This window comes from Lampetra planeri, chromosome 25, assembly GCF_965212315.1.
Source record: "Lampetra planeri chromosome 25, kcLamPlan1.2.h2, whole genome shotgun sequence".
NCBI classification, from domain to species: Eukaryota; Metazoa; Chordata; class Hyperoartia; order Petromyzontiformes; family Petromyzontidae; genus Lampetra; species Lampetra planeri.
The window spans coordinates 6060064-6084902 of record NC_136131.1 but is presented as its reverse complement, the minus strand read 5'-3'; the positions used below and the strand labels follow the sequence as shown (position 1 = coordinate 6084902).

At 53.8% G+C, this 24839-nt stretch overlaps 1 protein-coding gene across 2 annotated transcripts; it reads left to right on the top strand.

The window, feature by feature from the left end:
• Positions 1-3164: 3164 nt before the first annotated feature.
• On the top strand, positions 3165-24839 carry LOC144727287 (WD repeat-containing protein 26-like). 2 transcript variants are annotated; one of them, XM_078606013.1, is made up of 14 exons: positions 3165-3769; positions 10259-10358; positions 11967-12023; positions 12209-12345; positions 15646-15764; positions 17009-17165; positions 17435-17573; positions 17876-18016; positions 18588-18707; positions 18869-19014; positions 19399-19477; positions 20393-20522; positions 21129-21356; positions 22802-24839. In XM_078606013.1, the coding sequence occupies exons 1-14, from the start codon at positions 3585-3587 to the stop codon at positions 22825-22827; spliced, it is 1764 nt and encodes a 587-aa protein (XP_078462139.1). In that variant the 5' UTR covers positions 3165-3584; the 3' UTR covers positions 22828-24839. The 2 variants fall into 2 exon arrangements, with proteins under 2 accessions (XP_078462139.1, XP_078462140.1); XM_078606014.1 differs by having other exon boundaries at positions 3166-3769; positions 15646-15743.

The following is a 24839-nucleotide window of genomic DNA, read 5'->3' as shown; positions in this document are numbered from 1 at the left end:
TCAGCTAGAAGTCATCCGACAGGAGTCGCTCGCTCAGACAGAAGTCGCTCGCTCAGACAGAAGTCATCCGACAGAAGTCGCTCGCTCAGACAGAAGTCGCTCGCTCAGACAGAAGCCGCTCAAAGCAACTTGGGTGGCATTGACGCTCTGGTGGCCACTGTAAGGTCCCCGCGATAAAATATCGTACAGTATGTCAATGATAATCGTATTGTATAGTGTGTAACTTACAACAAGTGCGTTTCTATTGCACCTTTGCGTGCGATGGCAGCAATATGTGCAGGAGTTAAATGCCAATGTCGAGGTCTGCTGGCTACGACGAGAGAGCTTTAGGAGAGTTCGTGTCGTTTTGCTGTTCCTCCAATGAAGGAGCGCAGACTACTACAGTGGTTTTGCTGTATGGTCGATAGGTTGGTTTGCATGGCCGGTCACACTTGCTGTGACTTGCGTCTTCAATTTTCCATTCATGTCGGAGATGTGCTACATCAGCCTGTTGAAGTTCTGATGCGGTTGATATGACACCGGTGCCTTTGAGGAGGAAAGCCAAAGCCAGCAGGTGTGCGTGCGATGTTTGGGTCTCGAACGGGGCGTTTATTCTGGACGGACGCGTTGTTCCAATCTGTTCACCACAGAGTGATCTGGGTTCTATTCTAGGATGGTGACTTCAGTGCGGTCCCAGAAGGGGGGTCGGGACTATGAGCCGGCGGCAACGAGGAACGTTGTTGAGGTCTCGGTTGATGGGCTAAAGTGGTTGATGGCAAGAAACGTGTAAACTCCTCTTCTTGGTTCAAAATAATTCTCACGACGTTTCGGCCACAACGCAAGCAGCCGTCCTCAGGTGAAGACCAGGTCTGTCGGGGAGATAGCGTCTGAATGAAACACCACCACGCTTGGAGCGTATATTTAAGCTGGGTTGGAAAGTTCTAAAATTAAGATTGGGTTGGAAGCTTAAATATTGTTGTGGCCGAAACGTCGTGAGAATAATTTTGTTATGTTTTATTTTTATTATTTTATTATTTCCCTTCTACGTGACTTTACCGAACGAACCAAGAAGATGAATCCCTGCAGTCACGAAAGCTTTAAATTGAAGTGTAAAATCCTTTTCAGTTTGTATAACACGTACGTCCTATGCTGTGAAGGACAGCCACAGTAGTATCCCTCGTGCTCCTCCTGTGTGTATTACTTGGTACGTCCATCCCCTTGCTCTACATCTCCGTTCCTGCAGCTTGCTTCTTCTTGTGGCTTCAGATAACCTGGATTACTTTCGTCGTCTTCCGTTCCCTGTGTCGTTCGAGGACACCTTAAATAATTAATAAAGGACGGCTGGGAGGACAGCCAAGGGGGAGGAACCATGAGAATGGCTGACTTGGAGATATGTTGAGAAAGTGGAACGAGGGAGAGAGGACAGAGGGGGAGAAAGATACCAAGCGACAGTGTTGGTGGAAAGGGTGTGATGAGAACCTTGTGGATGGTCCCAAAAGGAACGAGGACGCATAAAAGGGGATGCAACGTGAGCACGGGGCTTGGCTGGAGAGAGCTTCCTACGAGTGAGTTGTGTTGCTGAAACAATAAAGTTCCCTTGCGAAGACGACTAGTGTGGAATTCCCTTTCACTGTGTTAAAGTCGCCACATCCATTTATAATTCACTTCACAGTTACTTAATACTGGTAGGAACCTCCTGGTTACACCAACCCACAGGGGATTATTGTGTCCGTCGTGCAGGGAGGGGAGGGGTGGGGCTGGGTGGGGAGGGGCTGGTCACCCCGTGGTGCCCTTATAAAACTCAACGTTTAACCTACTCACGCCGGCTTGTGCCCGCCCTCACAGTCGGGCATATTTGCGGAATACACCACGCCGCCGTTGATCCTGGCCATTGACCGAGCAACCCAACGTTCCTACCAGCTCCCTCCGCAGGAATGTGTTTTTAGTGACCACAATAGCGACAACGACCTCTACTGGCAGACGGATTTTCACGAACACCGTTGCTGAAACACCTTGTGCCGCAAAAGGACAATTGGCATTGCGGGTCCCCTAAAGATGAACAAATACTGAAATATTTCATTATGTAATGGGCCCAATATAAATACTGTTATTTCATCATAATTTGTATTCAGCATCAGCTTAAATATTTTTTCTGCCGCCTTACCCATCTATCTACCCCATGTATAATTCATAAATAAAAACTCAATCGTCAAAACTTCCTTTAAAATAGCAGGTATATAAGAGGTGACGTTTTGGTAATGGCCCTCATTCACAATGGAGGCCAGAGAAGAGTGGTAGGGACGCCCATCACCGCGCCCCGTGAGTCACACGGAGTTGTGATGGCCAATACCATGGGGACTATTTTAAGGCATTTATCGTAGCTTCCTTTTGCCGTTATCATGACTCAGCGTTAAAATTATTTCACTCCGCCATTGTAAACGCGCCATTACGGATGACGCGCCACAAATGGCCCTTCAGAGTTGAGCTCTTTCAATTGACAGCCCTGACTGACAAGTTATCCTTTCCCGAAACGTAGGCCTCCATGCTTCAATGGTAACAGTTGACACTGCACTGAGGTCCAGCCTTGAGGCCCCCTCTACCCCTCCACGTGCCTCACCCCTGTCCTTCCACGTCCCCCCTCTGTCCCTCCATGTGCCCACCCCTCTGTTCTTCCGCAAGCCCCGTCCTCCTTTCCATCCACGTCCCCCCCCCTTTCCCCTCCACATGCCCCACCTCTCTGTTCTTCCATGTGCCGCACCCCTTTGTCCCTCCACGTGCCCCATCACCTCTGCCCCTCCACGTGCCCCCCTCTGCCCCTACCCCTCCACGTGCCCCCCTCTGTCCCTACCCCTCTGCCCCTCCACGTGCCCCATTACCTCTGCCCCTCCACGTACCCCACCACCTCTAACCCTCCAGGTGTCCCATCACCTCTACCCCTCCAGGTGTCCCATCACCTCTACCCATCCACGTGCCCCTCTCTGCCCCTACCTCTCTACCCCTCCACGTGCCCCACCCCCTCCGCCCCTCCACGATGGCAACCCCACCACCTCCACCCCTCCACAATGCCCCACCACCACACAGCACCTCCACGCCGCAGGCCACGTGCTTCGTGTTTACTTCCTGCCCCGGCACCCGGAAGTCACGGGGGTGGCGGTGTGTCCCGGCGAGCCCCGCGCGCGGCGCGCGACTCGCCGTGTTGTGATGACGTCACTCGGCAAACACAAAAGCCGAGAGGGGAGCGAGAAGGCGGCCGCGAGTGACCGGAGCCGCAGAGACCCCCGGGGGCCGCGATCAGCACCAACAACGAGTCAACAACAGCCCCAGCCGTGACGAGTCAACAACAGCCCCAGCCGTGCAGAGTCGAACCAGAACCTCGTTCTCGTGCCGAACCCGAATCGTTGCGCGTTCGAGACCGACCGAGCCGAGCCGTGCCGATCGAGGCCGTCGCGGGCTCTCTGATCGCGGGTTGTCGAGCTCGGCGGCGCGGGCGGTGAGAGAAGCCGGAGGCGGAGGAGGGTACCGAGGGGACACAGGGCACCCAGGGGACCCGGGGGGTTGTGTAAAGGCAGCGAGGGGGACCCCAAGGGGGGCCCGGAGAGGCCGCGATGCAAGCGAACGGCGCGCCTGACGCGGCGCCGCTGCAGAACGGCGAGGCCGGCGGGGGAGGCCTCGTGGCGAATGGGCTTCCCAAGGAGGAGGCGACGGCCAAGAAGAAGCGGCCCTCGCTCTCGCAGACGGAGCAGGACGTGGTGAGGGTCATCGGCCAGTACCTCCACGGCCTGGGCCTCAGGTGAGCGGAGCGTGGCACGCACCCCCTGGGGGCTCGGGGCTTTACTGCTCAGGCTGACACGTCGGTACCTCACCACGAACCACTCACCATGAACTACTCACCCTGACACCCTCATCACCCTCGCCACTCACCCTGACACCTTCACCCCGCCACCCTCACCACTCACCCCGCCACCCTCACCCCGCCACCCTCACCCCGCCACCCTCACCACTCACCCTAACACCCTCACCACTCACCCCGTCACCCTCACCACTCACCCTAACACCCTCACCACTCACCCCGCCACCCCCACCACTCACCCCACCACCCTCATCACTCACCCTGACACCCTCACCACTCGCCCCGCCACCCTCACCCCGCCACCCTCACCACTCACCCCGCCACCCTCACCACCTTCACTACCCTCGCCACTCGCCCTGACACCCTTACCACTCACCCCTCACCACTCACCCCGCCACCCTCACCACCCTCACCACTCACCCCGCCACCCTCAACACTCACCCCGCCACCCTCACCACCCTCCCAACTCACCCTGACACCCTCACCACTCACCCCTCACCACTCACCCCGCCACCCTCACCACCCTCACCACTCACCCCGCCACCCTCACCACTCACCCCGCCACCCTCACTACTCACCCCGCCACCCTCACTACTCACCCCACCACCCTCACCACTCACCCCGCCACCCTCACCACTCACCCCGCCACACTCACCACTCACCCCGCCACCCTCACCACTCATCCCGTCACACTCACCACTCACCCCGTCACACTCACCACTCACCCCGCCACCCTCACCACTCACCCCACCACCCTCACCACTCACCCCGCCACCCTCACCACTCACCCTTGTTTATAATCGTGAGTGAAGTAGACGGGAGGGGGTGTAGGGTCTTACGAGGTACGGGCTCGGGGTCGAGGTGAGGGTCGCGAGAATTAAAGCCCAGCATAGGGCTTGTAGTGAGTGAGTAAGACGGGTGAGGGACGGAATGAGACTGAGAGGACTACGGTCATTGTGTTGGTGATGTTGGCGATGAAAGACGTGGTGAGAGTGATGCTAATTTGACGGTCACGGTGAGGCCCTCGGTGAGATTGTGTCGTAGTGAGGGCTGAAGTGAGGGGTTTAGGGTCGTGGTTAGGTGGAGGATGATGAGTGTGTCATGGTGAGGGCCGTGGTTGAGGGTGAAGGTCGTGGTGAGTGAGGGTCGTGGTGAGGGCATTAACGTCCTTTATTAAACCAGCAGATTAAACACATGCCTATTGAGACACTTGATACATGGCCTCTTTTGCAAGGGCAACGTGGGTTACACAAAGTCACTTAAAATGCAACAGAATATTTTAAAACATTTTAAATGTATCAAATCTAGACTATACAGTATTGAACAATAATTTAACACACATTCGAATATAAACAAGTAAATAAGACGGGTTGCACTTTACTGGGTGATTGTCCTGGTGTGGGCGAATGTAATGGTAATTTGGAGGTATTGAGGATGGCGTTGTAGTGAGTGAGGTGAGTATTCGGGTCATTGTGAAGATGTTGTGAGTGTGAGGGTCGTGGAGGTGAGGGTGAGTGACGTGGTAAGTCTGTTGTGTTGAGGTTTGTGGTAAGTGAAGATCCTGATGAGTGTCTCGGAGAGGGTGAGTGTGAGAGTCATTGTGATGTGATGAATGAGTGTCGTGATGAGGGTGAGTATCGTGGTGAGTGTGAGGGTCATTGTGTGCTTGAGGTTAGTGTGAGTGTCTTGGTGAGGGTGAGTGTCAGTGGTGAGGATCATTGTAAGGTGGTGAGTAAGTGTCGTGATGAGGGTGAGTATCGTGGTGAGTGTGAGTGTCATTGTGTGCTTGAGGTTAGTGTGAGTGTCTTGGTGAGGGTGAGTGTCGGTGGTGAGGATCACTGTGAGGTGGTGAGTGAGTGTCGTGATGAAGGTGAGTATCGTGGTGAGTGTCATTGTGTGCTTGAGGTTAGTGTGAGTGTCTTGGTGAGGGTGAGTGTCGGTGGTGAGGATCATTGTGAGGTGGTGAGTAAGTGTCGTGATGAGGGTGAGTATCGTGGTGAGTGTGAGTGTCATTGTGTGCTTGAGGTTAGTGTGACTGTCTTGGTGAGGGTGAGTGTCGGTGGTGAGGATCATTGTGAGGTGGTGAGTGTCGTGATGAGGGTGAGTATCGTGGTGAGTGTAAGGGTCATTGTTTGCTTGAGGTTAGTGTGAGTGTCTTGGTGAGGGTGAGTGTCGGTGGTGAGGATCATTGTGAGGTGGTGAGTGAGTGTCGTGATGAGAGTGAGTATCGTGGTGAGTGTGAGGGTCATTGTGAGTGTTGGTGGTGAGTTGGTTTTGTGTTCTCAGCTGTAAACAGCCCACCACGTCACGTGCGCGAGTCTAATTAAAGGCCGTGGGGACGTATCATCATCATCACCACCACCATCACCACCACGCACAGCAATCCGCGTCTCACTCGCCTTGTGCCAGACTCCAACCCTATCATCCACACCGTGGGACCTGGGTTACAGTCACGGCTCAGATGACGGTGGATGTTGAGGAAGATGTTGATTATTGTGCTAGTAATTTTTCTGTTTGCTTCTCTGATAACGCTGGTGATTATATAACAGTGACGTGTGCATTCAGTGCGTGACAACAACAGCAGCTGCATTATAAGAGTTATTCATCACCAAGTGGCAGTGATCTCACCAAAGCCTGGTACAAAGTAACTGGTACAAGGCACTGGTACCAGGCTAGGTGCGCTCTCAGCCTAAGGCCCCCGGGCGCCGTGACATGTGATGGGCCGTGTATACATTAGTCTGCTCCTTCGCGGGCAGTCAGTGATTAACGTTGTGCATACGTACATCCGAGTGTAAACACTTTGTGGGTGGAGTTTCAGGTTCGTGTAAACACTGTTTGTCTAAACGGGGTGTGGGGAGCGGTAGTGTATTGCTTAGCGCGCTGCGCTGTGTACCTGGCATCCCGAGTTCGATTCCCGCTCACGGCGAACACCAATGACGATTATCGAAACCGGTCCTGGGCCTCCCCTAGGTCGACTCAGTCTCGAATGAGTACCTGGTGTAGTGTTTAAACATCGCCACTTGGAAGACAAAGGCGGCCGAGTGTGGTGTTGGCCACCCACCCCTTCATGTACCCGTGGCGGCCTTCATAGGTGCTCACGAACAGCACTTGCCCTACAGTCTGTTTAGGCTATAGGAGGGATTTTTTTTAATCTTTGTTAACACTGGGTACAAGGACATGTTTATATACAGCCCCTCTTGCCATTACACTGGTGGATGGGTCGTGTTGATCATACTTCACTGTGTTGGTCAGCGTGGATTGGTGAAGGCGGAGAGCACAATTGGCTTGTGGCACTACCCACTGCAGTCCACAATGCAGACCTACAGCAGCCTATAACACCTGCTTTATGCACGGACGGTTGCCCATTCATCCATACACTATCCAGGCCGAACCCCAATAAGTTCCCGAGATCTAACGAGATCAGGGGAATTGGTCATATGCACGGACGTTGTTTATAAGGACATCTTTGTCTAAGCTCTGTGGAAAACGTGCAAATGAGTGTTGGCCCTGTGAGTGTCAGCAGAGCTGATCCTATCCTCAGCTCTGTACACTCACTGCCCAGGCTGGGATTAAAGCTCCCCTGATGTGGGTCCGTGGTGCCGGGTTCCTGCGTTCTCCACAAGCTCCCAAAGCATGTAGTAGTGCCGGCACCAGTTGTGGGAGAAGTTCAGTTTTTAAATCGCTGGTTGATGGAAAACAACCCGGTTCAGGCAACATGAGACACAATTCCTTTGGCAAGGGTGCCTAGCAAGCTGGTGTACACCGATGTGTACACCTATATGTGTGGCGCTCCATGTGGTTGATGAACACAGACCCAAGGGCCCAAAATGCCAAGTAGCCAGCAACAGCAGCCGCCACCATGATCTGGACAAATAAAACCCACCTTTGGTCTGGTTTCTACTCCTTGTGCGAGATATTTCGAGTGAAGTCATTGTGTATATGCATTTGTACTGCGCTTAGTTTCGCGTGTCTGTGTGTACTTGAGAGTACGATTGTGCGTGCGTGTGTGTTCCTGTGTGTACACTTTATTTTACCTTTGTGTGTGTCAGTGACGTGCGGTGAGGTAAATGGCTGGGGAGGCACTGGCGACTGTCAGAGCCAGATTCACACACTGAGGGGGGCGTGTCCTCACTGAGGGGGCGTGTCCTCACTGAGGGGGCGTGTTAGACACGTCCCCCTCAGGTGAGGCAGATGTGATAGCAGCCTCCCCTGGTGCTTTTTCATTGCAGTTTCATGACGAGACCAGCGAGGCAAAATATTTTTTATACACATACGTGAATCAAGTTACCTGGAGTATGGAAGACGAGGACATGAAATGAAGGGGTCTACAAACATTACATTGGTGACATACTGAGATAGTAACAGACACACGCTTATTGCCCGCGCTCCATCCAGTTACTGAGGGGTTGCGCAATCAGACGGGAGGCTGAGTTCGTCGCTGCCTCACCTCTCGTCTCTTCCTGTATTTTCAGCGGAGCTCCGCAAATTTGGTGAATTTGACTATAAAAATGATTGGAATCGTACATAAATGACATTTATAAAACAGATCAGTGGAAAAATCTTTATATTTATTTTATTTGAATATTCTTTTTTTTTTACCTTTCGTAACAGCTATTTTCATTGGAGTATGACAGGTGAGGCTCTGCCTCCCATACCTCCCCTGACCGCATGTCCCTGGTGTGTGTGTACCTCTGTGGACATCTGGGAGTAAATTTGTACACTTGTTTTTGCATGTATGTGTGTAGCTGTATTATCTATGTACACCTGTGTGTATGTATCTTTGTATTCCTGTGTGGTGCCGTGGTAAGCACATTGTGCTAAGAATCTAAGTACCAGGTCGCCTATGTTTAAATCCTAGCGACAGTTAACATCCGTGGTGATAGATGAACCCATCCTGTGTATCCCCTCGGTCGACTCATAATTAAATGAGTAACAAGTGTTGTGTGTAAACATCAGCATAAAGGTGGCCATTGCGTTGGCCACACCACCGCCACATGCACAGTACCGACCTTCATAGGTGCTCACTAGCAGCACTTGCCCCAACAGCCTGTGTCGACTATATTGGGGGTTTCATATTTGTACCACAACCTGTGTGTGTGGCTCTGTGCTGATTTAACACCTCTATTTATCTGTGTGTCTGTGTGTTGCAGCGTGACGCACATGGGTGGCAATTTCTCCATTATGAGCAGCTATGGGTCAATCTCCCTGCCCTCTGTAAATTATGTCTTTTGCCTTTGACTGTCCCCTTCCCCTCCCCCTTTGGTGTCAGTGGCTGCATCACCACCCACCTAGATTCCAGGTATTGCCCCCGGGGTCCGGGTAACCGAGCTGAACCCCAGGATGGAGGATGGAGGGTTGGGTCATTGAGGCTGTCGCGTCTATGACGTACAAGTCTCTGAGCCTCCACCATAATCGGGCCGATTGAGCCCCACCTCGAGTCTGGTTTCCACTCATTGTGTGATCCGGGCAGAGAGTGTGTGGGGGAGCCACAGACGGGGGTCATGGACGTGAGATTGACAAAACTAATTAATTTATTGACAATCGTGCACCACAGCTGAATGGAAGCTGGATACCCTGGGGCAAATGGGGATATAAAGCCGAACAGGTTCGAGTCGGGGTCAGGATGTGATGGGGCAAGATTGTCTCTGGGACGTGGGAGGTGCCAAGGACTTTGGTGAGTTTAATGTGGGGGAGTTGTGTGAGACTGCTGTTGCCGTGGGTGTAGTTCGAGTTCACGTCTCAAGTTTATTTCGTTTAACCAGGTGATAACTCAAGAGACCAGGATAAGTATCATTTGCATGAGTGACGTGAGTCACCAAATTCGTGGGTGCCACTGTGGGGAGTGCGAGTGCAGTGGTGAGGAGTGTGGCGAGTGAGGGTGATGAGTATGAGGTGTGGTAATTGTGAGTGTGGTGAGAGTGGTGTTGTAGTGAGTGAAGTTAAAGTGCAAGTATATATCGTATATACTTGCACTCTTCTGCAGGAATGTCCTGTATTTGGATGTTTTACTAACACCAATTACATGACATGTGTTTAGTTATGTGAAGAAACCAGAAAAACTGGAGAAAACCCATACAAAACTTACTCCACACACAAAAAAAAATCCCCCATATATTTAATAGACTCTTGGAGCAAGTGCTGTTAGCGAGCACCTATGAAGGCCAGCACAGCACACGGGAGGGTGGGTGGCCAACACCGCGCCCGGCTGCCTTTATCTCCCTGGTGGCGATGTTTACTACACACACACTGCACAACAGGGGGAAAAACACAAACTCCACACAGGAAGGTGCTAACGTCATGAATTGAACCCCGGTCTATCTTGCTGTGAGACCCAAGTGTTACAGCTGCACCACCCTCTCACCCAGTTTGCAGTGTGACGGGCGAGTTAGGTGAGCGGATGAGTTAGTCTCCAATCTGTTGTGTTTCCAGCCAAACCGTGGATCTGCTCATGCAGGAGGCCGGGTGCCGGCTGGAGCACCCGACCGCCGCACGCTTCCGCAGCCACGTGATGGACGGTGACTGGGAGAAGGTGACGCACACACGGAACGTACAGTACACACACGGCACGCAAATACCCATGTATACAAAGACAAAGATCCCCAGTGTAACCTGCACAGGCTGTTGCAGCTGTTAGTGAGCACCTAATAAAGGCCGGCACAACGCACGATGATGTGGTGTGGCCAGAACTACGCCTAGCGCCTTTGTCTCCCCAGTGCTGATGTTTACACCACAATACAAAGACAAAGATCCCCTGCATAGCCTTAACAGACTGTAGAGGCAAGTGCTGTTAGCGAGCACCTATGAAGGCCGGAACGGTACACGAGGGGGTGGGTGGCCAGCACCACGCCCGACCGCCTTTGTCTCCCCAGCGGCGATGTTTACACACCACACCAGGTACTCATTTCAGGCTGAGTCAACCTAGGGGAGGCTCAGGACCGGTTCAGATAATCGTCACTGGTGTTGGCCGTGAGCGGGAATCGAACCCGGGTCGCCAGGTTCATAGCGCAGCGCGCTAACCGCTACACCACCGCTCCCCCCTACATAGAGTACACACCAACACACACATGGGCACTCTCACACGTGCTCGTTTGTGGTAACCGTGGTAGCCTTTCGCCACCCTGTCCTTACTGAGCGCTCGAGTTGTGAACGAGCCGCTTGTTGGTTTTGATGGAGACTTCCTGTGCCGTGGCACGGCTCGAGGCGGGTGGAGCAGCAGCAAAAGGGATATATGCCGCGAGTGAGTGGAGCTCTGTGAAACGCAGGCACCGTGAAATGGCTGCGTGAGTTTCTAAAGGAATTTTCTGCGACCCTCAATGTGGCTCTCAAGCTCGGTTACTGGTCTGGCTCGGTTACCGATGCCCAGCTGCAGCAGCCCTTGCGGCTGTTTATTGTTTTTCATCGTTCTAGTAACGGAGGGAGAGTGTTTGTTTTATATTTTCGTGCTGTTGCTGTAGGCGAGTGGCTGAGACATCTGTGGGCTAAATTTAGCCTCAATAAACCAGTCGTGACCCCAGCCCAGCCTTGTGCTCACTACCCCTCTCCCGCCCAGCCGGCGTATAAATGTTCCCGGCAGTGCCAAGGCTGTTTTCATTTAATATATATTTTTTAATCGTAGCTGTGAGCTTGTCTCAAGATTCTGCGTTCATTTCCACTTCCGCTCGACTGTGAGACACAGGAGCGTCACTCGTGTGGAAAGGGTTTCTCAACTCTAGCCAGATCTACAATCAGAGACGCTTCCAGTTGGACAAGAGACACCTGCCAGGCATCAGTCGGAAGCTGCAGGTTCCTCCCGGAGTTTCCGTTGGGAATCTGGGTGCAGGACTCTGGAAATGTATCCATTTGGCTTCTTGCAAATGACACTCGGCTCTCGTCTCACACAGACCCCGGGGTGCCAGCATATATCCGCCACTCATTAGTATTATTCCCCTCGTTTACCCAAGAACGTCCCGCTGAGTCTCGAGACTATTGCATGACTTTGTGCGCGGCGTATTGCGTCATCTAATTGTGCGGCTTGGAAAGGTTACCGTATTGTCACGATTTGAATACGCCCAAGGACGACGCATTTTGGAGGGCACTTGAGAATCTGTGGATGATGTTTTCTCCTTGCTGCTTCTGCTGTTGTCTGTTTGTACTGCAGGCAGAAGCCGACCTCAATGAGCTGAAATCTCTCGTCCGGTCTGCGCGGGGGATGCTGGTGAGTAGCTGAACTGCACCACTCGCCTACATACTAACCTGTGAGCACACGTGTGTTCACTTGTGTGTGACGTGCAGTTCCGTGCATGATGCGGTGCGAGGTATGGTGCATTGTATGGTATGGTGTGGTGCAGTGCGGAGTGTGGTAAATGGTGTGGTGCCACCTAACGTGTGGTGCCGGTGCAGCGCATGCGCTTCCTGCTGCTGGAGCAGAAGTACCTGGAGCGGCTGGAGGACGGTGCCGTGCTCGAGGCCCTGCAGGTGCTCAGGCACGAGCTCACACCGCTCAAGTACAACACGGAGCGCATCCACGCGCTCAGCGGGTACGCACCACGCACTGCACCGCACACTGCACTACCTGTCACGTGCTGCACCGTACACTGCACTACTTGTCACGCGCTGCACCACACACTGCACTACCTTTCACGTGCTGCACCGTGCGTGCGCCGCACACTCGGTGGGTGCACACCGCACCACACGCGTTGCACTGTGAACCACCCCATGCGCCGTACAACACTGCAATGCATACTGCAATTAACTGCAATTAACTGCGTACCACACACACCACACCATGCAACACACACATCGCAGAAACTGCAGCACACACCACACCACCCCAAAAGCGGCTCCAGGTGCCGCAAGTCTCCACACAGCACCCCGCACACTCCCTGGCCACACCGTGCCAATGCACACACCGCTCCACTGTACACACCGCTCCACTGCACACCACACACTGCCCCTACCATCCCACACCCTGCCCGGTGATAGCTCTGCAGAGCGGCACGCACCTTGCCAGTTTCTCCCCACTCTAGTTAAGGCTCCTTCACAGATCGCTTGCCCAGCAGTCATTCGTTGATTGCATTCACTGGGCAACTCGTGTGTGAGATTAAATACGCAGAGCACTGCAGTCAGTTGCAGCCATATTGGGGAGTTGGGGGGAGAACGTTACAACGGTGTGGTGTCACTCACTTTGACGGCACCACACTATCTGGGATGACCCAGGAACGTGGACCCCTCGCCCTTCCTCCCTTGTGGCCGCCCCCCCGTGATTCCAGGATTTCAGGGTCGATGGTGAAGGTGATGGTGGCCCAATGGACTCTGCTGAGGCCTTGCGGCCTGGACCCTTTGGTTTCCCTGATTGTGTGCGACCTCCTTGCCCACCTGACCCCATTGCCCACCTGACCCCCGACCCCTGCCCTGCAGGGGTCGGGGGTCAGGGGGGGGGTGGGGGCAGCTCGGTCATTAACCCAGACCAATTACTTGGGCTGCGGTTTGACCTGCAGACCATCCTGCTCAACAGGAAAATGCAGTCTCGCCCCCCTCCCCGCACACCCGCCCAGCCATTCCCTCCCTCCCTCCACAACTACCTCCCCTACCCTGCCAGCCCCTCCCCACGTTCAGGTGGAGCCGTTTGTCTCTGTTTCCTTGGTTAATATTTATTCGCTCGTCCTTATTTATTCATTTCATTCCCTCGCCCCTTTCTCTGTCTCCGCATAACAAATAGCGACCTCCCCTCGCCGCCACTGGCGGCGCGTGCCAGGGAATTTAGATTCCTCCTGCTTTGCCTGTGCGGATTATTTTTTAGTTTTTATTCTCGCCTAAGTTTCATCGAAACTGAAACAGTCGTCTGTGCGTGCGTGGTCTAACCAGGGTTCAAAAGGGTGAGACGTTGAGCTGCTGCATGGTTAGCTGAGATCTCCACTCACAACCAGGAGTAAAACCTCAACAGTGGCTCCTGAACAAACCCAGTTCCACTCAATAAAATTATGACCGAAGTGGTGGCACTGTGGTTAGAGCACTGTGGTTAGAGCACTGCACTATAAACCCAGCGACTCAAGTTCAATTCCTGGCCATGCTTTGGATATCACTCGGTGGCGAGTGATGCTCGAACCGGTCTTGGTGAAGGATGGTCAAACTTTCACCACTGTTAACGTCGCCTTGATCCAACAATGGGGTGACATATTATGGATGGGAATATTATGCAGAACATTTAGTAATACTGTGTTGGCTGTCGTGCACAAGCAAAAAAACAAACTCTCAACACATTCGACGATTACATCGCCCTGAGGAGGGAATATTGAACAGTAAGTGATGAATTGGGCAATTGCTCTGCTTCAAAGCAGAATTGACAATAGTTGTTAGATGGTGATTGAGCACACGGCCCCGGTGCATGCTGGGACCTAGCTGAGAGGGCGACCCACAGGTGGCTCCCCTGCCCGGCTCTTTGTGCATAGTGAGCGTCAGCACAGCCCCAGAGGCTCATCCATCAAATCCGAACTAGATAAATGTTATTAATTCCTGAATCAAATCATGGGCATTCATCGAATCGCTACCAATGCAAATCGATAGGTTCGTAATAAATAGGTGTTTGAATCCTTCTGCCAAAGCGATCGCAAGAGGCGGTGCTGCCCTTATCAATGTGGCCCTTAGAATCTCAGGCAATGCTTGAAGCAGCGCCCTTCCACTCTGGCCACAGTCCTGGAATCACGGCGCTGCTGCTGCCGCACGCAAGCGCCGAGAGCCATTGGCCAGCACTACAGATGGCGAGGTCGGAATGACGACCGCTCACGGCGCCATCTGCCACGTGCAGCTGGCACTGTTCACTTTGCCATGGGCGCCGTCGGTGATCTCACAAAGCATCAACCCACGCTGACTGCATTTGTGCAACGCCGTGAGGGTGCATGGGCGTTTGTGGGTGTTTTTGACGCGACAGGTTGGTAAGCGTGACGATGCGCATTGCCCCTAGGTGGCATTTCCTTCCCGTGGTGCCGCTTCCGCTGCCAATTGGAGTTGTGACGCTACACGCTTGTGATTCCACGAGACTCCAGCTGATGGAGCTGGCGTGGGGGGGGCTGAAACAGCCGGCGTCGGCCCAATTAATTTCCTGGCTGAGTTTTATTTGCACCGTCTGATTGCGCTACTGATTAATGTCCTCGGCAGCGAAGCAACAGTGGAGCTTCAACCGTCACGCGCTTGGCTTGTCGAGCCGTGCTCCCCTGTGCTTGTGATTGTTGCTCTTTGCTTGGGGTGTGCGTGCGTGGCTGTGTGTGTTTTGTTAATCCTGTATATATTTGTCACTGTTTATATTCTCATTGCTTTCCTATTTGATCACGTGTAGGTGTGTGCAGGTGTGTGCGTGAGTCTGTGTGTATGACGCATGTGTATTTTGGTAAAGCTGTATGTGTGTATGTATGTATGTATGCGTGCATGAATCCCTATGTGTTGGCTGTGTTTTCACACGCGCGTGTTTTCTGCGTCAGTATTTGCCAATTGTGTCCCAGTGTTGTTACGTGTGTGTGTGTTCATGTAAATGTGGGCCCACGCATGTTTGCTTGTGTGTCCATGTGTGAAGCGGTAGTGTAGTGGCTAGCGCAATGTTCTACGACCAGAGTTCAATTCCCGCTCAAGACCAATAACAGTGTCTAATATTTGAACTGGTTATGGGCCTGCCCTAGGTGGACTAGGTCTTAAACGAATACCTGGTGCAGACCAAGGCGGCGGTCATGCTGTTAGCCACCCACCCCCTTGTGTGCCGTGTCGGCTTGAATAGGTGCTCGCTAATGGAACTTGCCCCAACAGTCTATTAAAGGCTACTGGGGGGATGTTTGTGTGCGTGCGGGCAGGTATATGATGTGCAGCGATGCAGCGGGGCTGCGCGAGAAGGCGGCGTGGGAAGGGAAGGGCTCCGCCTCTCGCTCCAAACTCCTGGAGAAGCTGCAGAGTGAGACCGCGACCCACAACCGTGCGTTTCACTCGCGAGTAGAACTGGACTCTCATCCCACTCTCCCTCTCAAATGCTAGGCTCTCATCCCATGGTCTGAGCGATTGACTCTTATATTGATTGTTGATTTGATTATTGATTTGATTATTTGCTCAATCGGATAACTTTAAAATAATTTTGAAAAAAAATTCACCCTTCTGTTCCTGGGTGTGACACTGGAAGGGAAGTGATGGGGCGGGGCTTGGTGACGTAATTGGCAACATCTCCCGCATTGCGTCACGTTGGCTGTGGCTCTTTGGGGAGAGTGGGGGTTTCCCACCTTCAGGAGGCAGGATGTGGGGGGTGGCCACCGTTTGTAAGGGGGCCCGAGTAATTGACTGCAAGAAAAACGTAGTCTGTTACAATGTCTAGTCGATTCAGAATCAAAATCTTTATTTAAACTGGAAGAATCCGACAAGCCACGAAGCTCTTTTTTCACATGTCCAGTCGGGGCGGGTCAAAAAGTTACAACAGCAAAAAATACAAAAACCGATTGGTGTACAAAGTATAGGAAAGCCAAGCAAGTCACTAAATATAAATAAATTAAGTATATAAGTATCAATTGCACAAGTACATTAATTCCTGCCAATTTTTTCCACCAAATGCAATCTTGGGCAAGGCAGCAATACAACAACAAAAACAGTCCCAGACCACACCAAGACAACACACAGTCCCTCAATAAAACTGCATTTTAACATTTAACTATCGGCCTCACCACTAATCGCGCCGCCTCGACGCAGCGTGTCTGAAGAATACAACCACGTACACTCAGAAACAGCAGGCATACGCAACTGTGCACACAAAGGTGTACACACAGGTACGCTTGCAGAAATGCTCACGTCCACATGCAACACACGGGCACGCACCCACAAACCCACGTCGCCTTTTCCCAAGTGACCTAACGATAAAGGGATCTGAAAATAAAAAATTGGAGATAGATGTGTTTAAAAACGCACAGAGACGAAACAAAGATAAAAGATCCCGTGTAGCCTACACATTGCTGTAAGAGCAGGTGCCGTCAGTGTGCTCTGGCTTGCCGGGCACCGCTGCGAATGAGACCGTGAGTCACATTGCTACAATCGGGTTATGTTCCATTTCTCGGTGAAATAAAAGTGAATTACTACCGGCCCGACACCCAAGGGAGGTGGAGGAAAATGCATAGCGAGTGCGACGGTGCTAACTGCGCCTCTCCCCGTGTGCGTGCTGCCCCCTGTTGGTGTCGCTAGCGTACCTGCCGCCGTCCGTGATGCTGCCCCCGCACCGGCTGCAGACGCTGCTGCGCCAGGCGGTAGAGCTGCAGCGTGACCGCTGCGTCTACCACAACACGCGGCACGAGCCCTCGCTTGACAGCGTCTCCCTCTACTCCGACCACTCCTGCAGCCGGTAGCGCCGCGTGGCACCACACCCCCCTTCTGCCTTCCCCACTATTAGCCCCCCACCCGTGCTGGTATACGAGAGTGCCTGAGCGAGTGCATGCTACAGTGGTGGTGGTACTCGTGGCGGTGAGTGAGTGGGCATCTACGCTCTTAAGGTGCGCGTGTTGTCGTGCCGTGTGCTCGTGCCGTGTGCTCGTACGTACTCCTGCCCAAATACTTCCATTGAGGGCTCATAGCCTGGCCCTTTCCATCCCGTGTGACCCCATGTGAGCATAGGAAGCAGTTCCCATGCTACACGCGGCAGATCCTCACCGAGCACTGCAACGAGGTCTGGTTCTGCAAGTTCTCAAACGACGGTAGCAAACTCGCGACGGGCTCTAAGGACTCCACCGTCATCCTGTGGGACGTGGACATGGTGAGAGCACCGCACCGCACACCACACTGCACTGCCTTGCACAGCACACATCCCTACACACCACCTTGCACCACACTTCATACCGCACTGCGCACCACCCTGTACCACTTTGAACTGCACTACACACGACCCTGCACCGCACTGCCTGCCACCCTGCACCACACTGCACCGTCACGCACACCACGCTGCACCATAGGAGGCGGCAGTGTAGACTTTAGCGTGTGATGGATGTGTTGCGTGCATCGCGCTGCACGTGCTCTGCGCTACATGTCATGTGATGCGCATGGTGTGATGCATGGCAGGAGAGCCAGCAGCTCAAGGTGGCGCGCACGCTGGAGGGACACACGTATGGAGTCTCCTACCTCGCCTGGAGCCCCGACGATGCGCACCTCATCGCCTGCGGGCCCGACGACTGTTCCGAGCTCTGGCTGTGGAACGTGCAGGTGTGCGTACGCAGCCATGCCCGTCTCTCGGCCTGTTGCTGAGCACAGACCCAAAGCGTCGGGCAGCCAGCAACAAATATGGACTATCAGAGAAGTATTAGATAATAGTGAATGCATTTCTCAAGTAATCACACAAGATTATTATAGGAGCTTGGGAGAAGATGATGATGATGACAGTGAATTCCACAGGGGAGCAATGAGAAGGAATAAGCCGAAGTATATGTGTTGTAATCTGCAGTGTAGAGAGTGAATGAGTGAGTGGGTGAGTGAGTTGTGAACTTCAGTCAGTGTGGGTGGGACGAAACAGTGTCTGGCAGACCGAGTCCTCAACATGGGAGGGAATGGAATCAATGACAAGTTCACAGGGACGATAACCATTGTAGTAGCAATAGAAGAGTGAAAAGGAGACGACTGACCACCAGTGAGCAGAGTTACTAGAGTGAATCGATGAGTTCTGGATCATTCATCAATAACCCCCTCTGCTTTATGTTGAATTCTAAAATTATTTGATGCGTGTTTACTAACGTGTTTGGACTGACGGAGCTGCTGCTGCTGTTGTATTCCCCTGCAGACCGGGGAACTCAAGGTGAAGATGTCACAGTCGCACGAGGACAGCCTGACCTGCGCCGCCTGGAACCCTGACGGCAAGCGCTTCGTCACAGGCGGCCAGCGCGGGCAGTTCTACCAGTGTGTGAGTACTACGGGCAGTTCTATCGATGTGTGTGATTACTCCGGGAGCCAGCAGCACCACACGGCGAGCAGCACAACCGAGCATGCAGCCCAGCATACGGTGCCCATCGCAGTACATCGCGTGTCAAACCGTGGTGGCATGCTGCGTGTGCGTGTGTGCAGGACCTAGAGGGGAACGTGCTAGACTCTTGGGAGGGCGTGCGTGTACAGTGCCTGTGCTGCGTTGGTGATGGCAAGACGGTGCTGGCGTCCGACACACACCAGCGTATTCGCGGATACAACTTCGAGGAGCTCACGGACCGCAACATGTAAGCATCTCGCGCGCTTGCTCACTTGCTCAAGTAATCACGTGCTTATTTGCTCACTGGCACGCTCGCTCGGTCACACTCGCTCACACCCTCGCTCCCACATTCACACGGGACCATGGGAAGTGCTCCGCGGAGTTACTACCGACACCAGGTGCAATGATGACTACAAGTAGTTTCAACTGCCCTTGAGCTTGCTGCTCCGTGATATTCACCTCGAGGGTTGGCAATGGTTGGAGGGGTCCAGAGAGGTTGCGAAGCACTGCTCTAGACGAAGTTCCTGTGGAAGGAAAGCCCTGTAGGGGATGGCTTCGTATGGAAAGGCCCTATAAGGCAAGGCCCTGTGGAAGGATGGCCACGCAGTAACCCTGCCCCTCCCTCTTCTAGTGTCCAGGAGGACCACCCCATAATGGCCTTCACCGTGTCCAGGAACGGGAGGCTCGCGTTGCTCAATGTGGCCACTCAGGTGAGTCTCCTACTCAGGTGAGCCGCTCACTCAGGTGAGTCACTCGCTCAGTCTCTCGCACAAAGCGGGGGGGGGGGGCTTGTTAGTTGGTTGTGGGCGGATGAGATCACCAGGTACCTGTATGCGTGTAGCGCTAGTGTCGTGGTAATCACTCTGTGCTATGAACCCGGCGACCCAAGTTTGATTCCCACTAATGGCTAACACCAGTGACGAATATCTGAACCGGTCCTGTGCCTCCCCTAGGTCCACTTAGTCTCATTGAGTACCTGGTGTGGTGTGTAAACATTGCCACTAGGGAGACAAAAGCGAATGGGTGTGGTGCTGGCCACCCATGCTGGCCTTCCTAGGTGCTCCCAAACAGCACTTTCTGTATCATTCTGCGTACTGTATCCTACCGCTCAAACACCACATAACGGGTATGTTCTGCATTGCGGAAGAACACGCGCTCCGTCTTGTCTCCGTCTTGTCTTCCAAGCGGCCCATCGCGGGTTCCAGGTCACGCAGTGTTCCCAGCCTCTAGTGAGGCTGTGTAGTTCGGCCGCACAAAATGTTCTTCCTGCAATGTACAGTGTTGTACACTACATTATTTTATTTATTCTATACATATTCCGTGACAGTTATATTTAAGACTCGAAAATATTTATAATTTTACATTCAAAATACTTCGTGATTAATGTTTGGGTTGATGTAGGGTAACATAAAACAAAAGGTGGTGTCGGGAACAAAACCCGAGTTTTCCCATTTGGCTTTGAGTTTGCGGTTCGCGAATTTGCGGATTGTGGCGGGCATGGTCTGTGTGTGGAGACAAAGGTAGCCGGGTATGGATTTGGCCACATCCCCACCCCTTTTGGTGTGTCGTACCGGATTTAATAGGTGCTCGCTAACAGCACTTGGTGTGTGGTTTGGGGCGATTAGGGCGTCCACCTCTGGGACCTGCAGGACCGCGTGTTGGTGCGGAAGTACCAGGGAGCCACCCAGGGTTTCTACACAATCCACTCGGCCTTCGGGGGCCTACACGAGGACTTCATTGCCAGTGGCAGCGAAGGTTCAGGCACACCCGCGCACACTCACACACAAACATTCGAGGCAATGACCTCGTAGAGGTGAATACATACGGACACATGCGTGCGCATATACAGCTACACACCTGCTCCAGCAGCATACACACCTAGATCCACGTGCTTGCGCACGCATACACTCGTGTACACGCTCGTGCAGACACATGCACTTCCATTCAATGCAGACACACGTACTCATTCGCACGCACACAAATGTACAGGCTCGTACATTCACAAGTGTGCATACGTGTGCACATGTCTACGTGTGTGCGTATATGGGTGTCTGTACACGTGTATGTACATGTATGTGTGTGGAGAGAGCAGTCGTGCAGTGGTTAACACACTGTACTGTGGACCCGAGTTCGATTCCGACTCATGACGAAAGGCGGTGGTGAATATATGACCGAACCCTGGGCCTCCCCTAGGTCGACTCGGCCATAAATAGGTATCTGGGGTGTGGTGTGTAAACATCAACACTTGGGAGACGAAGGTGGCCAGCGTGCTGTTGGCTGGCTACCCACCCACTTCGTGTGCCATGCCAGCCTGCATAGGTGGTCGCTAACAGCCCTCGCCCATGTCTCTTGTCCCCGCAGACCACAAGGTGTACGTGTGGCACAAGCGCGGGGAGCTGCCTATTGCAGTGCTGGCCGGGCACAGCCACACGGTGAACTGCGTGAGCTGGAACCCGCGCCTACCCGCCATGCTGGCCAGCGCCTCGGACGATGGCACCGTGCGCATCTGGGGCCCTGCACCGCCCACCCAGCCTGCCGGAGAGCGGCTGCCGGGCGAGCACGCGGCCCACGACGAGAGCGACTCCCACGGTGATGTTCACCGCCCCTCACATCACCACGCCCCTCACATCACCACGCTCCTCACATCACCACGCCCCTCACATCACCACGCTCCTCACATCACCACGCCCCTCACATAACCACGCCCTCACATCACCACGCCCCTCACATAACCACGCCCCTCACATCACCACGCCCCTCACATCACCATGCCCCTCACATCACCACACTCCTCACATCACCACGCTCCTCACATCACCACGCCCCTCACATCACCACGCTCCTCACATCACCACGCCCCTCACATAACCACGCCCTCACATCACCACGCCCCTCACATAACCACGCCCCTCACATCACCACGCCCCTCACATCACCATGCCCCTCACATCACCACACTCCTCACATCACCACGCTCCTCACATCACCACGCCCCTCACATCACCACGCTCCTCACATCACCACGCTCCTCACATCACCACGCCCCTCACATCACCACACTCCTCACATCACCACGCCCCTCACATCACCACGCTCCTCACATCACCACGCCCCTCACATAACCACGCCCCTCACATCACCACGCCCCTCACATCACCACGCCCCTCACATCACCACGCCCCTCACATCACCACGCTCCTCACATCACCACGCCCCTCACATCACCACGCTCCTCACATCACCACGCTCCTCACATCACCACACCCCTCACATCACCACGCTCCTCGCCTGTCGCCCCTCAACCGAGACAAGCCACGATGCCGCGTTTGTCATAACGTCATCCGATAGTGAAGCACGATAGATCGTCTGTGTTCCTTCCATGGAGGAGGAGCAAAACTACACAGGCTCTCTCTCCTGAAGCCGTCTCGTCCTTGCCAGCAGACCTCGACATTGGCATCGAGCTCCTGAACATATTACTGCCATCATGCGCAGGGATAAAATAGTTCCTCCTCAACCATCGCCCCTCATTGTCATCCTCACTGATTACCGGGAACAGCCTGGCTGGCCATACCACTGCATTGAGCGTGAAATCAATTGGAGTACAACGTCGAGGCACTTATAAATTATTTGTGAACAATTACTCACGCGTTGACCCCAGACACAGACGAGACAACACATTCTCATTTTGTGTTTTTTTATTTATTTGTATTGCTTCTCGCAGTAATTGGTGTTTTTGTTGTTGTGGTGATTCTGATTCTGTGCGCACTTGGTCGACATGTTTGAATAATTTTGTGTGCCTTCTGAGATGTAATGACAGGTGAAGATAGATTACAACCCTTTACCAGTCGCCATTCACCTGTGACCCCTCACTGCACCTCCGATTTTCACGGTTGGCTAAATACGATGTGAAATAAGTTAATCATAATACATACATCACCGCCCCTCCCCACCACGCCCCGACTTCTACCCCTGCTGTTTGAGCAGTCGCAGCATTTTCCTCAATCCTCAAACCGTTACTCGTTTGTGATTTTCAGATGAAGGCAGCAACATGGACAGTTAGCTAAAGGAGAGCACTGCCATGGGGTGGGGACAAGTGAGAGAAGGGAGGGATGGAGGAAGGGATGGAGAGAGGGAGGAGGGAGAGAAAGAGATGGAGAATGCGGGGAGGCGGGGGGAGGAGGGAGGAGGAGAAGAAGAAGTTTGCACACGGTGATGGCGTCCGAGCGGGGGGATACCTCTGCACCCCGGCCCCGCGCGCCCGGATGCGTCAACTCATGTCAAGCGGTGGCAGCAGCAGCGTTTGGGTTGGGCAGGGGAGGCGGGGGCAGACTGCGTGGGAGGGAGCGGCACCATCGGTCTCCCCCCAGCCCCGTCGCACTCTGCCGGTCACGTCGCACGTCGCCACCGCCTGGGTTGGTGATTCCTCGCGCAGCCCGGCGGGGTCCCTGGGTCTCCACCTCTCGCTCACCTAACCTTGCAGCAACCACGCGGAGGAGGAGCTGTCGCAGGCTACGCAGATCCGTCTGGAGCAATGTGGCGCCACATGGAGCCATGTGGAGTTGTATCGCCCGCGCACGGAGGCTATTGCCGCATGGGAGAAGTCGTTGGCGCTGTAACGCAATGGCGCCCGGGGCTGCTGAAGTCACGGAGTTGAGGGGGGGAAGGGGGGGGGCGTGCACGAGAGGCGTGTGTTACTGTAGTCGGTCTATTGTAGTCGCCTGCTGTTCCCTTCTAGCCAGTATTGTGGTGGTGTGGTTGTGTGTTGACGATGATTTACACGTGTAGCGGAGGGCGGCGATGTTTTCCTTCTTGTGAGGGGTCACGGTGGAGTGGGGCGTCACGTTGGGGGAGAGACGGATCGGGGGGGTCGTGGCAGCTGCTCCTCACCTCGGGACTGGTGAGAGCGGGTGAAGCCGACGTCTGTGCTGGGGCCTCGGTGCGCTGCCATGTGCCGCCGCCGAGCTAGCAGGAGCTGCCGTGTGGCGCCATATCCTGGACACGGCACTCGTTCGGTCAATGGGTCAGGTCGGTCCGCTACAACCGCACTTGTGCAGCCCCGTCAGATGGGACAAGCCACCCTGCTGCTGGACAGTGCTTGTCCAGCAGCTGCAGGTGTTCCTTGCGAGACAGGTACTGCGGTGCTGGTGAGGAAGGCACAGCTGTCGCCGTGAGACATGGGCATTCTTGGGTCGTGGAGACGAGTCCTTGGCATTGTGGCTGGCTTGGGTACACTTTCTCGGCTCTTTTCAAAATAACCCAGCCTGGACTCTGGCCTCGACCCAGAGGCTCCGGCTTCGACCAGCCTCGACACTGGCCTAGACACTTGCCTAGACACTGGCCTCAGCCTAAAATGTTTCCAGTCAATGCCTCGGCCTGTTCTTGGGGTATTCGGCCTTGTGTCCAGGACTGAAGAAAGGGCCATTGGACCTAGTGAGACAGCTCACCGGGAGGCAGGTACGGCTGTACGAGTGAGACGGTCCGGCTGTACTGGTGAGGTTCACTGTGTAGCGGGTCCGGCCATACTGGTGAGGTGGGGATGCCTGTTGCCTGGGGCCTGGGCCCATCTTTTGGGGTTGAGTGTTGGAACCGTCCGTTGGCCTCATTTTTGTAGATGGCGAGGCAGAAGAATGGGGGGGGGTCATGCACCCTGGGCCCCCCCCCCCCTACGTCCCCGCCCCGGCGCAGTCCTATGCATGGGGTCTGTGCCACGAAACCAACCGCAGCTTGCGCAGGCTGCCTCCGCAAGCTCGCGCAAGCTCTTAACGACATAAATCTCAATGAAATCACATTTTCTACTAATTTCCCTTATGCGGCGTGATTCAGGTATTATGTTTTTATAAGTGTCCGCTGTTTGTGACTATCAATGTTTTAAACTCGTTTGACTCATTCAGGTCGCTGGTTGTCATGGTTTTTTGGTGCTGCAATAGAGTTTTTTCTAAAAGTAAAAGCTTAATAATCTGTGCGTAGCAGAAGTTATCGATTTGCGTTGTGTTTATTATTATTATTATTATTTGTGTTTCCTCCTGGAATTTGTAGCTCTCTTAGAAGACGATCAAATAAAATGAGACGCAA